General features: G+C 42.8%; 1 protein-coding gene across 3 annotated transcripts in view; it reads right to left on the reverse strand.

Annotated features, from left to right (window-relative positions):
• FAR2 (fatty acyl-CoA reductase 2) overlaps nt 1-18,310 on the reverse strand; it is a 136,205-nt gene that overhangs the window by 5,919 nt on the left and 111,976 nt on the right. For all 3 annotated transcript variants that reach the window (XM_032688323.1, XM_032688325.1, XM_032688324.1), the window contains exons 7-11: nt 15,136-15,254; nt 12,487-12,554; nt 6,290-6,461; nt 1,895-2,024; nt 322-449 (exon numbers count right to left, since the gene is read on the reverse strand). In XM_032688323.1, coding sequence (XP_032544214.1) covers nt 322-449; nt 1,895-2,024; nt 6,290-6,461; nt 12,487-12,554; nt 15,136-15,254 — 617 coding nt within the window. The remainder of the gene's footprint in view (nt 1-321; nt 450-1,894; nt 2,025-6,289; nt 6,462-12,486; nt 12,555-15,135; nt 15,255-18,310) is intronic.

Below are 18,310 nucleotides of genomic sequence, written 5' to 3' on the forward strand. Positions count from 1 at the left end.
TTTTAAGGTAAACTTTAGCACTGCTCTATACCACACTGCCTATTTGGGCTATGAGGCAGTTACTAGTCTGTTACTGAGGTTCTTATAAATCTTCTGAAAATGATCACTGAATTATGAACTTGTTTGTGATTCCTTGCTATGGCAAACTATTCTATTAATCCTATGTTTGGAAATACTGGCAAACTGCTGCCATAAGAAATAAGCTCTTTATCTCCATACTATTCATTAGTAATAATTATTGCAAAGTAACTAGAATCATTTTCCTCAAATGCCATTCGAGGCAGCCAGGAGGTCTTGTCCTTGTCACTGGGTAGGACTTACTTCCGTAAATGCTGCTTTGCTGCTGGAATTCCAGCCATGTCCTCATTTAGCAAGTACTTCTTAGCCCCTATGCAGTAGCTCTCAATGTATTCTGACCAGTGCAGCTGACGAACATCGAAGTTGTACAACTGGGATTTAAAGACAGAGCAAAAGTTAAACACCACAGTTCAAAACTAGTTCGCTTTAAGCATCAATTCTTCATTGACCTCTGCTCCTGACGAGGCCCTCTCCCTCAAATTCTCAAAGTCACCAAGTTTCCAAGAAGATGTGAGCACTGCATTCCACAGCTGTCGATCCATGTCTTACTCACGTGGGAATTTGGGCAAAGCAAACAGAAATGTGGTGTTAGCTGGCAGAAAATAAAGGTGGCAAATTTTTCTATAAATACATGTATCTGTACACACACATAACACACACGAAAATCATGGAAGAAAAATGGCATTCCACTCAATATGAAAACCTCCATGTAGTTTTTATGTATCACTAGAATTATGTGTAAATAAATTAAGTGGACACTGAATCAACAGGTGCCTCGGCATCAGTGTTACTTTCTGCTGTGCTGCATTCTCTTTTGGCAGCTAAATCAACAGAAGTCAAGGTAATGGGTCACTGGTGTTTGGCATAAAAAAAAATCTCACTGCAGAGCTCAATTTCAGATGCTTTTCCTGGACAAATTGTTAGCAAGCTCTCATGCAGTTGTTTTTTTATTAGAGCAAAGAAAGGCTTTGTAAAGAGGAAGAGGTTTTCATAGAATCACAGAATGGGATGGGTTGGAAGGGACCTTAAAGATCATCTAGTTCCAATGCTCCCAAGCACAACTAGCTCCTTTCCTACTATTTAGGTTCCCTCTACACCTGCTGCAGCCAGAGCAGTGCCACTGCCCTGAGAAATCAGAATTTGCTTCATGCACTCCCTCTGCAGACTAAGGAAGAAAACTCTGGATTCTACTGCTGGGAGTCTGTGCAAGAATTTCATAATGTGAGTGAGTGAGACCAGCTGATGTGAATACCTAAGTACCTCTTTGCAAGGAGATGCTGACCAAAGGTGCTTCAGTCTTATCACAAATCTACTCTTCCAGTTACAATCCCACTCGTAAGGAGTAGTATTTCAAACATGTAAAGACTACAAGAGAGCTTGACGTGCTGCAAATTAATTGCTCTTTGGGGACTTGAATAAAACAGGGACTTTTTTCATATTGTTCAAGGTAATACACTGTGTTAACTAAATTGCCCTATGCAGTGCTGTTTAAAACCAATATGGATGAAAATGTCAAAATCTTTCAAGTAATTTCCATCTAGATCACCCACCACAGCTGCTATGTTAACTGGAAAGACTGCAGTGATTAACCTGTCTCACAAGAAAGAGTAACACACTTCAGGAGAAAAAATTTTCCTGTAATAAATGAAAAGTTCTTGATAAGTTATTTAATAAAACAAGGAGGAAATAAATTATTTCAGGTTAAAGTAAATTCCAGTCATCTGGATGTCATTCAAAAGCTCAAAAATACACCAAAAATAATTGCTGCAGATGAACAGAACTGGAGATTAGCAATCCATATCCAGGACACACTTACCTTTTTGTCCTCTGTGTTAAGGTGACTCATTAACATATTCATATTATCTGAAGACCAGTTCCAGGACTGGGTGGAGAAATACTGCAGGAGTGTCATAGACTTGTGCAGTCGATTGATAATTTTCATCATTCTGAAACAGAGGAGGAGGTCAGAGGTGAACAGGATGTCTGACCTGATGCAGAGCTGTCAGTTTGTTCTGTTGGTGTTTTCACCAGTCCAGATGAATAACCACTGCAGTTCCTCAGGACCATTGCACTGCTGCTCACTATGCTGAGAATGGGCTCAGCAAGGCTGAACTGCTCCAGCTGAGGTCTAGAGCCAAATGCTGCCCAGCTTTTATTGATGGCTTGAACATAGGTGCAAACACGTGTTTTCCTAAACAGGGGTTGGAAGCCTCATCTACCTCCTGTACCACATGTGGAGTGAAGAGCCCATCTGGACCAGGATGAAGCCTACACAGCAGATTGCAAAACCACAAAGGTGTATTTCTTGCCTCCCAAGGTGGATGCTTCTCCACAAATTCTCTTCTGCTCCCAAGCCTGAGTTGTCTGCTGAAGCAAGGCTCTGATTTTTGGAGTTAGCTCCAGTACAGAGGTGACTACATCTGCAGTATAGACAAGCTCAGAAGTCTACTGCTCAACTGCAGTTTTCAGATACAATCAGAGAATCACAGAATGGTTTGGGTTGGAGGGGACCCTAAAGACCATCTCGTTCCAACCCCCTGCCATGGGCAGGGACACCGTCCACCAGACCAGGTTGCTCCAAGCCCCATCCAACCTGGCCTTGAACACGTCCAGGGATGGGGCAGCCCCAGCTTCTCTGGGCAATACATTCCAGTATCATACCTCCATCACAGTAAAAAACTTCCAAACAGTTATCTAAATCTACTTTCTTTCAGTTTAAAACCATTACCCCTCATCCTATGATTACACTCCGTGATAAAGAGTCCTTCCACATCTTTCCTGTCAGTCCTCTTTAAGTACTGAAAACGTGCTAGAAGGTCTCCCTGGAGCCTTCTCTTGTCCAGGCTGAAAAGTCCTGGTTCTCTCAACTTATCCTCATAGGAAAGGTGCTCCAGCCCTCTGATCATCTTTATGGCCCTGCTCTGGACCCACTCCAACAGGGCCATGTCTTTCTTGTCTTGCTTCAAGGACTCTGGAAATGTAGGTTCAAGTCTCTCATGTGTCTTGGCCTTTTCTTATTATACTAATGTTTTATATAGAAAGGGATGGCAGTAATGCTGTCCTCCCTTGCAGGATTATTTTACAGTTTTCCCAATGGTCACAAGTACAAAAGGCCTCTGGCAGTTGTTCTGAGGTGTGATGTACAGCGCTTGGTCAGTTTTGAGAGAACACCCTGTCCTCTCAGACTGGATAAGGGCGAGAGAAAGCGCTAAAAGGCTGATTTCTGAGGAAAACAGAGCTGTTTTCATGAAGAATTTTGAGCTGCCCAGAGGGTAGCACGGTTGCTGTGACAAATACAAGGCGGCAGCCTGGGAGCCGACGGTGCCAGGCCGGGCTGTCCCCACGCAGACGGCGCTGCCACGGCCATCAGCACCGAGCAGCAGAGACAGACACAGTGAGTCCATCAGTTCAGAGGAGAACTGTGCAGCCTTCCCAAAGCCATCTGAAAGAGCTCTACAACCTTACACAGGCACTCCTACTCAAAGTGGCTTTCACTTTAGAAGCAAAACACACCATCAGATTAAAGGAACCTTCACTCTCAACAACTATGTGCACATTGATTGAATGCAGTTTATCTAAACTACTCTAAAATTATTTCAGATGAATATTCCTGATTGTGCATATGTAGGCAAGTACTATGGGGCAAAGCTATGAGAATATTTCAGTACCTTTTAGGAACTTGGGAAGCATAATATATGGCTAGATTGCAAAGATCTGAAGTTGCCCCTCAAATTGGCATCACAAAAGCCATGAATAGCTTTAAAGATTTTAGGACTAGTGGAATATGCCAGAAAAACTGACAAGAGAATCAACAGTGTGTCCCCACCTATGTTTTGAAAATAGGCTGTCTCCATGGCCTGCTGTCCATGTGAGCAGAGTAAGCTCTGTCTGTAAATATAACCAGAGAAACATATCTGGGTGGCTAAAAGTAAGGGTCAAATAGAGAAAAGAAGTACCTAAGAAAGCCATGTTTCATTTTAACAGCCTGAGCTCAAATGTTGTGAATCAATATATGAACTGATCTCAATATTGAAAACATTGACTAATTTGGAGGAAGGAAACATCTACTGAAAAACATCAACTGAATAGAAACGTTTTTCTGCAGCCTCTGTGAGAGGCAAAGGTTTCTGACAGAAAGTCTCCACCATAGAGGAACTGAGAGGAATAAAGTAAATATTGGCTGTCACTATAGCCTTAAAAAGTTACAGTTCAGAAATGCATCTTGTCTTCTAGAAAACTGTTTACAGCAATGATTTCTTTATTTTCTCCCATACAGAGCCTTGCAAGAGCAGATTCTCAGGTGTGATGGATTTTCCCCGGAGACTAATAATGTTATAAACCACATTATGCTCTAAGTCATGGATGGATGTGCAGCACCCGCAGTAAGCTATTTAGGGCAGTTTTGCTCAACATCTGGCAATTTATGTGAAATAAGGTTACATCTAAAATAAACTTCTCAGGAGAAGCTGTATATAGAAGTCTAAAAATGGAGGAGATGACACTTTTAACTACCCTTTGGTAGACAGGGTACAATATGTGATAATTACAGGAGGAACTACAGCCCAGTTCCTCTGAACTACCCTGTAATTCAAATTAGTGAAGGTCATCAGCTGGTCCTGAATATACAGTAGACTTACAAACCCATAACCAGCTCCCAGATAACCTAATCCATATGATAACCCATCACCTTATGATGAGTTGAGTATGGACACAGTGGAGAACTGAAGCCTGAGTTCTGGTCCTGGCAAAGAAATCTCTCCTTTCTGCTTGCAAATCTGGAATAGGGTCGTGGGAAGGATTCCAGAAACTGCCATGAAGATGGCTTGTACTTCAACAGATGGGAGTGACAAGTGGGAAGAAAGTTAAGCCTAGGAGCTCTGTTTGAAGCAGAGGGAAAAACTAAAGGGAAACTTTAAAACAGGTTCAGTGACTCAGTCAACTGTTTTTATTTGATATGGTTTACTGCCCTTACACCATAAAGGTCTGATATTTAGTTAGCTGGGAAAAGGAGAAAGAATGAGCTGCTACTATGCTTTCTACCACACTCCAGCAATACCTGGATGACCTTAAGTAGAGCATAAAAAAGAAAAGGGGAATTGTATTAAAAAACCAGACTTGGTGAACTCCCACTTTCATTGCTGGGCTGTGTTTGCTCCAGTTGCAAACCTTAAAGTTTAGAAGATCATGTTGAGGTCTGTTTGACATTTAAGTACAGTGTTGTGGGCAATGTCCATTGGTTACTTATGCTAATCAGCTTTATGAAAAGAAATGTCAGATGTAATGGCAGTGCTTTTTTTCTTACTGCTGCCCATTTCAACAGAGTTTGGAGATTCCAGCCTATTCCTGCTCATTTTCAGTTTAGCTCTATTGCTAAGATAATGCCTACCTCCTGGATAACTGGAAGTCTTTTTATGGACCAGTTTCCCTCCACAGCAGGGAGAAATGAGAGCAATACACAAGCCAGGGAATTCCCTGCAAACAGCTGAATCCAGCTTCTTAACTAGCAGAGGAGCACAAGAGCAGCTGACATCCACACAGTGCTGGCATGCTGTTCTCACGTGGCACAATAAATTTTCCTCTGTGGTGGCAGGGAGTAAAGGAGGACAACTTCTGGAGTTATGTTACTTACACGAGGATTCCTCGCACGTGGGACAGGAATATCACTGTTCCTCCAAGCCATAACACTGCCAAGGCTCAAATACCACCTGTAATGGGAAGCTGCCCTCCTAAATACAACTCAGAATTTAATAATTTTCAGAAACAACTGCTTCCTAGATTTCAGAGGGCTGAGCCAGTGATGGAAATTGCTAATTATGCAGCTGATTTATGGGAAAAAAATTATTAGCTGGAATGTTGTAAATCTTGCCAGTCACAAGTCCTTATGCAAGGTCATGACAGAGAGAGGCAATCACATCAGGAAGTTGCAGTCATGGTGATCTGGCTATACAGAGGACAGTCTTCCTGCCTTGGGAACGTGTGAAACGTGTAAAACTGAGTTTCAAAGATGCGCTGTTCCCCAGGTGGTGGAAAGGGTGGGAACCCTAGGCTGTGTTTAGCTACGGCCATGCATTTTCTTTCTTCTCCTCAAGGCAAGGAGATGGGAAGACAATCAAGGACTCCAGGCTGAGGCAGCCAGTTCTCGTCACTGGTTGGAGATCTGCTCTCCACCACAGTGGCAGGTGTGCAGGAGGCTGAAGGCATCCTTTCTTACCTGGGCTTTCTCCCCGTGAGCCTCATGTACAGGTCATAGAGAATGGCCGGTGCCTTGTGGCTGACAGTGATCCAGTACTGGTTTATCAAGTAGCTGGACGTCATGTGAGTGTTGGGTGTGCGGAAGGCCTGCTCCAGAGGGTTCCTTTTGAACGTGGACATGACGTACTGCCCTGTAAGGGAACAGGCATTTCACTCAGAATCACTCCGCTCCAGCTGGGCACAACCGCGGCAGCACGAGGTACAGCCCAAGTTACTGGGCTGAACACCTTCAATCCACAGTTCTCTGAACCATGGAACCAGGGCTTGGACAAGATCATCTCATTGTCCCTTCTGGCATGAGGACTCCATCTACTGCCTACTTGAAACACAATCCTTATACTCCTCATACTCCAGACGTAACAGTGGCAGACAAAAACCTAATCAAAACACCAAAACATAAAGGAGGAAAAGCAGGCAGTTGTAGCCTGAATTACTTCAAGGAGCTGCAGTTCTGTTTTCACCTGCAGCAGATGTAAAACAAATTGGTAAGTGCTAACATTGCTTCAGATCACTGAAAGCACACTTTGATCTGCTAGGATAAAATAAAAATGACATTTAATTTCTAATCAGATTTTCAAAGGGGCTGATGCCTGTGTTCATCTGAGTCAGGGACAGGTCACTTACACACACAGGGTGCTGCATCTAAAAAGACTTCATTATATCCTTTCAAACCACATCTGAACCACAACAACAGATACCTCAGCCTGTTTTCAAAAAGAGCTCTGGATGCTCTAAGGCAGCAAATTGACTTACACTCTTAACTTGAAAACAAGGGATAGGGTGGCAATCTTCCACCCCCTTTGCGTGTTAAGGCGTAAAATATGCTGGGTCTGATTCTGAGCTCTTGCAATGGCACAGTGCCACAAAGTGGCATCTAGATGTGCATATCTGGGGCATTTGCATATTGCAGAGGCTTAATAGAACTGCAGTAGTTGAATATAAGACTATCATCCTAGGAACCGATAAACAGATGGTGCTCCTATTCCTGAGCACCAGTCAGCTCAAGGAAGAAGAATATGTGGGCTTTTTTCACTTCTTAAAAAATTGATTCGGGAGTTAACGACATCAATCTGTGCTCATATTATAGTTTAGTCTCTAAGCTCATGTTACAAATAGAAAATCAGATGAGAATTTGCAAGTCACAAGAAACATCCAGATCATCCTCAGATAAGCAGATTTCAATCATACCATTCAGACAAGACTCGTGTGTCTGTGGTCTGCTCATTACTGCATTTCAAGCAGTGACTTTTGCTGTACTTCTTCTAAGCAGTAGCAACTTGTTAGCCACTTAGATGCTATGCTGAGACACCAAAGACTTTTAAAATAAAGCAATTTAATTTTAGTGCAAGTTCACTGCTTTTGTATCTTGTGCACTGCAAGTTTAACAGCTGAAGACCGGTTGGTTCTCTTGCAAATCATCATGTATCTGAATAGCTAAAACTCACTGCCATCCCTTCTGTTCCCACACTGCAATGATGTGGTTATCTTGTGGTCATCTTGTGGGCTGTGGTACGGAAATCTTCCCCTTTGTAGCATGTTCTCCCAAAAAACCAAAGATTAGCAAAACCCCTCTATTTAAAGTTTCCCATGCAGTTGGCAGGGAGGGCTTGCTGAAGTGGTGTTACTGAAGGTTTGGAAAGGTGATTACTCCTGCCAGGCAGGTGGTGATAAGCAGTTTGGGATGGGCTGCTGGGAAGGAAGGCACTGTCCTGGCCCAGCTTTTGGCAGTTTTGTTTCTGTCCAAACACTGCATGAAGAGTTTCACTTCGATAAAGTCATAGCTGGCTTAAACACAAAGAGACCTGCTCCCAGGTTGGAGCAGGCTTTGTATCTCTGCCCATCCAAGCTGCTCATGGGTTAGGAGAGCAGTCCCATAAACTCTGCTGCTTCTCCCCTTTAGGAAGTTTCTCCAAGAGGCATTTTATATCCCAGGTTATTTACACACTCTCATTGGCTTATCAATATTTAAGTTCATTTAGTTTCATTTGGTCAGATCGTTTCCTAATGGAAACCTATCATCTTACCTGGGAACCACTGATATTTCTGAAATGGTGATAATTTTGATAGTGTCTGCAGAATATATTTATAGCTCTCTTTATTCAAATCCTGATGTTAATATACTGCAGATGTAGTTTTCAGCTGTAAACTGGTTGAAAAGGTTTCCCTTTGGAACCATGTTAAAGACATCACTTTTCTCTTTGCATTTTTTGCATCTTTGGCCAGGATAGCAAGAGCGAGCTAATCAGTACATGGAAAACACAGCCCCTGTCAGTTCAGATCATCGGCCATACACCAAATTCACACAAATCAGCAACACCCTTGTCATCTTGGTTACCTAAGGCTTGTAGCAGAAAATATAGCTGTAGTAAAGGAGCTACAGTACTATGCTGTGGTAGTACTTGGTGCAAGAAGAACATATGCTAAGAGCAGATGAGACACCTGCTGAAAACTCAGGAAAATTTTAGAAGTCAGGAATGAAAGCAGTTTTGTTCTGAAATGGACAGAAGTCATCAGTGAGACCAACGTGTAAGACTTACTGGGAGGAAGTTGGGAAAACACTGGTGTTGTGTTACTTGGAACAGCTAATGCTGTGGGAGTTTTCTTTGTGAACCTCTCTTGCCCTGGCTTGCACTGACTCAGCACAACTGCTCTGCCTCCTAATTGCTGTAAAGGTTTCAGCTTCGCAAGCTCAGCGAGTCTCTTGTGCTCCAACAGTTTGTTTTGGAGAGAAAGAATGAGACAGATAGCTGAGAAAACTCCAAACCAGAAACATGTCACCTCTAGGAGCTACTGAAACGACTTAGTGAGTGGGTGCTCTTTCCCCTTTGGACACAGCACAACAATGCAGCAACAAATTCTACAACTCAAACTCTACAAGGCAGATTTTGCTGGGGGAGAATCAGATGTTGGTCTTGCCTAGGTAGACTGTCAAGGATAAACTGAAAGTAAGTTTTCCCACTCTGAACACCATTTTACAGTCTGCTTGAAGGTTTAGTTTTGAGGAGGAATTGCAAAATGTACTTCAAAAATTCAGACTAGCAAAACTTGCACTGCAGCAAAGCAGAATATGCTTCTTCAGATTAATATTTAGTTGTTTGACTCCATTTTTGTAACAGCAGGGAAAATAACAAGAAAGTGAGGAAAAAATTGCAAGGCATAGCATTATTTGGAAAAGAAAGCAATCAGTTAAAGTTCCTTTTAGCACTAGAGCTTTTGTCTGTGTCTGGAGAGCTCTCGAATGAACTGGCTTGCAATGGATGTTTCAGCATGAGCTCTCTCCTCCCTTCCTCCCTCCAAGCTCATCAATTTGTACTCAAAATGTTTCTGTCTCAATCACCTCTGTTCCCTACCCTGGGTATCCTCAGCTTGATCCAGTTTCAATTTCTCTGATCCTTCTCTGTTTTCCTCCTCTCCCCTTGAAAAATCCCTACTCTGTTGGGTTCACCTGTCATTCCTACAGCTGACCTGGTCCAGGTTTCCCTAGCAACATACACCAGCTCCTCCCCTCTGCAAACCCCATGTCTGATGTGCACTAAAACACTCAGTCCTACACCAGGTGACTCCCATTCCCCACCCTGGTTTCTCAGCAGCTTCCAGACTCTCTCTCATGACCCTCCACTTGATGACCAGTCGCAGACCCTGTGCCAGTCCAGCTTCCTGAGGCTCCATGAACAGAGTCTCATTCCCTCTGCTGATCATGTGTCTCCTGGTGTGTTTGGATCAAACAGTTCTTCACACTGAGTTAAAAGAGAAACTCTGAAAAACCACTGGAGGTAGAGACCTGGCCTCAATTATTTCAACCTGACAGAGCTAAACGCAGTTGGAAACAGGCTTTCAAAAGAAGGTGACAACTCAAGTAGCACATGCTGCCCCACTGGGAAGGAGGGAACAGGTGGGTGAAGTTTGGTTCTTCTGGGACCAACTAGGGATTGGAATTAGGGGCTGGACTTCTCAGTGGTAAGCATATTTAAGAGAGATGATGGCTCTGAAAGGCTGTTGCAAGTGCATGCCACGAGACTGGCTGCCTAGAAGCCAAATAAGAGTGAGTAGGCAGAGAAAATGACAGGGATGGGTTGAGAAAGTCTGTCTCATATAAAGAAGATTTCAGAATTAAGTCTATTTATCAAAAAGAAATTGGTAAGAGATTGAATTGAGAATTCAGATTGGATGGCTGCAGTCATCCTGATGCAGTAAATCTTTCCCCAAGTCATTTCTTAAGCCATGCAACATCTTTAAAGGCAAAATTTTGCACTTTAATACTCCATCCTAATTCTCTGCATCACGCTGCTTCTCAGAAAAACTGTGGCTACAACATGTGATAGAGCTCCAAAGTGTCACCCAACGAGAAAATTTTGCCTTCAGTCCCATCACACAGCTCAACTCCTTATGGAAGCTTCTGCTGCACCCAGATGATTTAATTCCTAAAATCCATAGTTATAAGCAGAAAAACAGAATAAGATCAATTACAATGCATTAATACACTGCTGTTTTCACCAGTAAATTTACACTGAAAACGGGTTAAGAAATGCAAACCTCAGGTAGCAGTGCTATGGTGGCTGTTGCTGAAGCAGCAGCCTGTGAAGAGCTTTGCATTCACTCCCATGAAAAAGCCACAGAAGACCTGTGACTAACCACAGCATTTTATCTCTCATAAAAAAGGTAAAAATGCCAGGAACTTGGTGTGATGTTCTCAGCACTCGGGCAGTGGCTGAAACCTCTTCCCTGCTAGACCACTTGATCAAATACCACGGTTAAGACATTTATTCAGTCAATGCAATTATGGTCTGATTCTCTGCTGACTCAGTTTGCCACATAAATAACGCAGAGACAAAAGCAAAGCAAAGGCTGAGAGGTGGAACACCACAGTGGTGATTTGCCAGCCTCCTGTATTTAAAGCACAAAGATATGAATGAATGCATAACAGGAAGCGAATCAGGCCCTGTCCATGTGTACTGACTGTATGTAGTATTTCACAATATATATAGCTGACCAAATTCTGCTGCTTGGCTTCAGCATGAGTAAGGGTGTCAGGATTTGTCTCTACTTCTTTCCCCCCTACCTTGGAAGCACATCCGCTTGAAGAAAAGTCAGCCTTGAAAATAATTTGATCTTTTCTACTGACAAAATTCATGATTAAAAGGCAAACTGTGCTTGAAGCACACCTGTCACCTCAAAGTTTGCCTTCTCAAATGTATACCAGTTATTTCTGTTTAGAATTTTCTGCACAGAAAGAGGAAGAAAAACCGCTTCCATAACATCCTGGAATCCTAGAATGGTTTGGGTTGGAAGGGACCTTAAAGATCACCTCATTCCAACCCCCCTGCCACAGGTAGGGACACCTTTCACTAGCCCAGGTTGCTCCAAGCCCCATCCAACCTGGCCTTGAACACTTCCAGAGATGGAGCAGCCACAGCTTCTCTGGGCAACCTGTTCTAGTGCCAATAATATACTAATTTTCATTCATTATCAAGGTTCTAACAAGGTTGTTGATAGGACAAGGAGTAATGGGTACAAATTGAAAGAGGAGAAAATTAGGTTAGATATTAGGAAGAAATTCTTTGCTGTGAGGGTGGTGAGGCCCTGGCACAGGTTGCCCAGAGAAGCTGTGGCTGCCCCACCCCTGGTAGTGTCCAAGGCCAGGTTGGATGGGGCTCTGAGCAACCTGAGATAGTGGAAGGTGTCCCTGCTCATGGCAGGGGGGTTGATCTTTAAGGTCTCTTCCAACCCTCAACATCCTATGACGCTGTGATTCTCCAAGTGATTTCAAAGCACAAGAAGAACCCAAAACCCAGCAACCCCAGCAACCAGGGCTACACAGAGCAGCTTCTCACAGAATTAAGGGGCCAGTTCTCTGTTCCTTTTCTCAACCACTTTAAAACCTCAGAGCAGCCAAGCATGTTTTTTGCTGGGTTGTTCCATGATAACATCCACAATGAAAGCTGGACAGAGGTTTTCCTGAGCTGAATGCTCAGCACCAGGAGCTTTTCCTCGCTGGTCTCTCACTGACTGCAGCTGGGCCTCCCACATGCAGTCGAATGGAAGACACCAAATGCCACCTAAATACTGGAAACCACTTTCTCAAAGCCTGTCTGGGGAATCCTGTTGATGTTTGACACTGTGAGGAACATGATGTTCTCGATTTAAGTTAGACCTTACCCATTTCTCCCCAGAAGAAAGGGTTGATTCCACCTGTTGTGCAGTTGTACACCAACAAGTTTTTTGGTCTGGAAAAGAGAAAGAAGTATTATTTTAAGGCGTGAAGAAAAGCACCCAAAGGTTTATTAATAGAGCATGACATTTAAAAGCCCAAGAAACAGTAACACCAGCTCATGAAAAATGCAGAAGAGGGCATTTTTCATCATGGAATCATAGAATGGTTTGGTCAGAAGGGACTTTATAGACCATCTTATTCCAGTCCTCTGCTGTGGGCAGGGACAACTCCCACTAGACCAGGTTGCTCAGAGCCCCAAAAACCTCTGGCTGTGAGCAGGATTCAAATGCGCTTAGGGAATCCCTACTGGATTTTGAGTCCAACACCTTCACCCTTCAGCAACCACAGGTGAAAATACAGTGTAAAATATGAAGTTTTGATAAGATTCAGTCAGATTCTGGAAAGCATATGAAGTTAATAAAGACAGATGGGGTTTAAGAAATCCATCTATCATCAACAACTATAAAAATTATAAGGAAAGCATGCACACTGACAAATTTCTGATTTTTAAAAAAACTAGTTTCTCTGAGTATATAATAAATTGGCCCAAGCCAACCTGAAGGACCACTGTGTATTTTGCAATCATTTACTTAATGGATATGATTTGTGCAACTTTTAAACTCCATTTGTCAGGGTAGAGATTATGAAATCAATCAATTTCAAAAAAATTCTCATTTTCATACCAAGCAAAATTTGGCTTTTGAGGTGTGGAAATAAACATAGATCATACTGGTTTTATTTCTTCCTTCAACATAAGGCAAGAATTAGTCAAACAATTCTCTTGATCTAAGCCTGCCCTGCCAAGGGTGCAAGTGATGACACCAATACTTGAAAAATGCACTTGGATACTGCACAATTTTAATGGTGCTTTTCTTAATAATACTTCGAAATAATGATATTTGACTAATCCTTAGCAGAATGGTTAGGCCTGATGGACATGTCAAGCTCTGAGTCCATATCCTTAAATGTGGGAAACTGCATTATGGAAATCAATATGGCAACTCAGTAAGGACTAAATCTTTGATATGTGAGAAAACTCACCTCATACTGAGCTACACACAGAGCCTGATGGAAAGTGCACTGAAATGAGAGCACAGACTGCCACTTACTGCAGTGGGTCAGGCCCATTAAACAGCAATAACAAGGATTTCTCCATTTTCCCAGCTCCCAGTGAAGGGTGTCTCCCTGTTGATTTTTTTCCATTCTTCGCACTCCAGCTGAGTCAGTGACCTTGGTGCACTCTAGAGCTTTGTAGTGCTTCTATACTGTGCAGTGTAGATTGCAATTCTCTGCTAACTTTTAGCATCTAATTTCTGTTGGTAATGTCACCTGCCCTGAAGGATACCAACTTTCCAATTAGATGATTTTAAGAAAAAATAATTTAAACCACACATGCTATTCTTCAAGACAGCACCTAAACCCGAAACTCTTTCAGACAAATCAAATTTACACAATGTTCAGGCTCGATTTTTGTACAAAGATTGCTGACCTTGGGGTTGTGCCCACAGCTTTAAATCAAGTTCTGCAATTGCTCCTTTAGCCTGATAATTATTTGTGTGGGAACCAGATTAAAACCATGTATCTTTCACCAGTGAGAACTCAGAAAAACAACACTTCTCCAACCATAGCTACAGCCAGGAAGTCTCCCTGTGTGCTGAGGTACAGTCCACTGGCACATGATCATCTCCTCTTCCAGCTTTATGGACAGGCAGTTGCATTACTTTATCTGGAGCCTCTCTGGTGTGCCTGTCGGGAGGAGTTTGTTTATTTTTCCCAAGGGGAAGCTGTGTTTATTTTTCCCAGACCATGCTGCTTTGTCTGTTGCTGGTGGAGAGGAACAAAATGATGACAAAAATAAATCTGAAGAGCTAGTGAGCTGCCCTTCAAGGTCCTTTTAGGATCCCTGTATTTAGCTTAATGTATGTAGCTCTTTTCTATTCTACCCTCAGCTCAGAGGGCTTACTGTGTCTTTCAAAGTAAAATACTTCTGCCTTTTATTTGCCTGGTCCTGATTTCTCAGAGTTGCATAAACCTTCAGAATAATTCATGTGGTAGCACTTCCTACCTAATGATTTAAGGTTAGGCCAGAATTTCCTTAAATCCTTAACGTCACTTATACATCCCCTCCTCAACGCAAAGAAGGGAGATTTTTTAGGTCACATAACCTATCATACAAGCCCAGAACATATATATATATAGTGCAGTGTTTTCCAAGGAAAACATGCACAGCATTTTTACCAAGGAGACTCTAGAAGACACTTGGAAAGCGACTCAGTGAGAAAGGAGTTTCAAAAACCAGCTGCTGCAAAGCTCTTAAGAAAAGAGACTTCTGAGAGACAGACTTGCCAGCTAAGCCTAGATTGTACCAAGAAACAGGTCTCACCTGTAGCTTTAGAGCTTCCCTAGCTCTAAAACCTGCCTTTACTGCTTCTTCTACACTCTTAGTCCTTGCCAACCCAGGGGAGAAAACGCGAACCAGAAAACGAATCAACCAGGCTCTTGCACAGGTTTGTAATAAGCTTTGGGTTCCCTTAAAAGTGCTGGTGCAGGTCGTAAGTGTCCATGTCTTGCCAAAACCAGGAGCCCCTTCCCACCTGTGCACAGCAGTGTACCACCCTGCTGCCAGGGTGAGATTGATGGCAACGTCCACCGGGATCATGTCGGCCACCGCTTCGTTGTTGGCGATGACAGTCCGCAGAATCCCTTTGCCTGCCTGTGGAATAGAGAGAAACAGTCACCAACTTTGGTCTGTGGTAAGATTTCACTGGCAAGATTTCATCAGTGTAGATTGAGGATGGACCGTCATGGTGGCGGTTTTCAAGCCAGGCACGTGCTGCAGAAGATTATTTGGTTTCTGTGACAACAAAGATGGATCTCACGTGGATCTCGTGGTTATGCATTTTCAGGGGAAGTTTGGAATATTATGACTCCTGTGCTATGTATCAAGGAAAGCTGTGACTCCTAATTTAACTTAATAGCAAAGAAATACATCTGAATTTACTGATGTAAAATTCCCAGTGATGCCTGAAGGTACTCTTCCTTAAATGACAGGCTGACAGAGGTTTGAGTTTCCTTTAAAGGAAGTAGTCACTTTGGAAATTACACCAATAGGCTTTTTCAAATGTTGGCTCCCTTTCCTTTGGATGTATTCCCACTTTCCTCTTTTCCAAAGCTGTGTCTGTTAAGCTGAAGGATACAGTCCCTGCCTTGAAGAGCTCACCACCCAACAAAACTCAAGAAAGGAATGAGCAAAAAAATACAAAGTACTGCCAACTAAAGAGAAGTAGGCAGGAACAGAAAATTTTCATTTTGCTTTGACTGGAAGTGCATTTTTCAGGGGATCAGGCTCCCCAAAATATATGTATTTAATCTGAACGCTTATCAAGGGGTTCCCGTGGGGACCTTCAGAATCTTTGGAGGTTCCACAGGAGAGACATGGCAACAGATGGCAACAGCATGGCAGGCTGAATCAGAGAGGACAATTCAGGAATACTGAAATGTGGAGGTGAAATGGGGTGAAGGAACTTCACCTGGTGCATGAGGGCTGAACAGAGCACATGAAAAAAGAAACCCCCTACGGCAGAGTCAAGGCTGCAATCATGTTATTGCTCATGTGGGAAATAATGCAGTGAAGCTGAGGACCCAGGGAAAAAGCTCAGAGGATAAAAGCACTAGTGAGGAAAGGAAGGAAAAAAGCTCTTATAATTTAGAACCATGCAAAAGCAGAGGGAAAGACTGAGTGAAGGGGCAAAGGAATATGCTTTTCAGATCCATCAATATTTAAGAGTTAGGGCAAAGGACATGTTACAGCTTTATTTTTTTTTCCCCTTTCAATCTGAAACTCCAATTTAATTATAAAATAGATCAAGATTTTCTACAGCAACTAGGCAGGAAGTGCCTAGTCATGCAAAAACCCTTGCCTAAAGTTTGAGGAGAAAAAAAGAAGTGATTAAAAAAAGCCTTTAAGACCTGCTATTAACTTGTAAAGCACATGCCATTGTCTACTGGTCATTGGTGGATTTTAATGGACACTGCATCCCCTCTTTGGGAGGTGTTCAATATATTGGGGTCTTTTTGGATGTTGTTCTCTCTCCTCCTCCTTTCCCCTTCTATAATCAGATGGGTTTGTTACATTTCATAGCTTGCAAGTAAGGGAATACCACTTATGACTGATTTAATTTTCAAGAGCTGAGACTCCTGAGCAGTCCTATCTCATCCTTGGTGCATCTGGCAGAGGGATCATGGGCTCTGACAGAGTAACAGTGGAAGCTTCCCCACAGGCCTCACTCCATCCTCCTCAACCCCTGTCATGCATTAACTTCTGCTGCCCCAAGCAGAATATCACAGTAAGGCTTAGCCAACATCTTGACTCGAAACTTCACTATGATTTTTTTTTTTGGTGTTCTTACTACTGTCTTTTTCAAGGGGAAAAACAAAAAGCAAAAAGAACCAAAGGGGGCAACTAAGGTCAGTTACGGATGTTTCACTGCTGCGAACACATGCCCACTAGAGACCACTGTGTGATCAACTATCACATTTTCACAGGTACACTGAAGTCCTTTCCTAGGCCTCCAAAATGAGGATGTTTGATGGATGTGTTCAGAGCAGCACATGATGGTCATGTACACATGAGTGAAGTGGGTTTGTTCAGCCTGGAGAAGAGAAGCTTTGGGGTAACCTAATCGTGGCCTTCCAGGACCTGAAGGGAGACTCCAAGAAAGATGGAGAGAGACTATTTCCAAGGGGCTGGAGTGACAGAACAAGAAGGAATGGCTTCAAACTGACAGACGGTAGGTTTAGATTGGATATTAGGAAGAAATTCTTTACTGTGAAGGTGGTGAGACATTGGAACAGGTTGCCCAGAGAAGCTGTGGCTTCCCCATCCCTTGGAAGTGTTCAAGGCCAGGTTGGATGGGGCTCTGAGCAACCTGGGATAGTGGAAGGTGCTCCTGCCCTTGGCAGAGGGTTGGAACTGGATGGTCCCTTCCAACCCAGGCCATTCCATGCTTCTATGATTTAGAGATTTCTTATGTTGTGTTTTTAAGAAAGACATCAGGGTTTAAGTGTTTTGAGTTACTTCTCACATTGAAAATTATTTGGTACTTCTTTATCAGATATGGCTTGATTTCTGTTTATAGTTGCTGACTTTTTTCTCTTTAGTGAAACAGAAGCTACTGTAAGCTGAAGCCTCCAAAATAATTTCCCAGTCAGAGCCTGATGTCTCTGGACAGCCTCCCAGGTGAGGTGCTTTGGGGCCAGTCACTGTCCAGAACACAAATTAAACCGGTTCTGCCCTACAGCTCCACTGCCTTGCAGGGAGAAAGGTCTTTACAAGTAATATGGAACAGTGAGACAAAATGCCTCAATTACAGTCCAGCAGAAATGTAATTGATTTCATTTTGTTCTTCAATCAACACAGCTCCCCACAGCAGCTGGAGAAACTGTAGGCAAAAGAAACATAATTAGATTATCAAGAACAACTTGGGCTCCCATATTTCATGAATATTTAAAAGAAATGTTCCTATTCATAGAATGAAGTGATCAGACTCAAATATTATGAGTGAGGGAAAAAAAGTCGTTTCAAAGTTTGGAGTTCAGATTCTGCCCAAGATCATCTGAACCAAATCTGAATCTGGGCGTTGTTCTCCCTACAGGATGAGCTTGGGTTAGAAGTTGAAAGTGAATATTTTGGTATGGGGTGACAATTCAAATACACAAAACCAAACCACTAAAACACTTCCCTTCTGCTTTTTCCATCCTTAATTAAGG

This window comes from Chiroxiphia lanceolata, chromosome 5, assembly GCF_009829145.1.
Source record: "Chiroxiphia lanceolata isolate bChiLan1 chromosome 5, bChiLan1.pri, whole genome shotgun sequence".
NCBI lineage: Eukaryota > Metazoa > Chordata > Aves > Passeriformes > Pipridae > Chiroxiphia > Chiroxiphia lanceolata.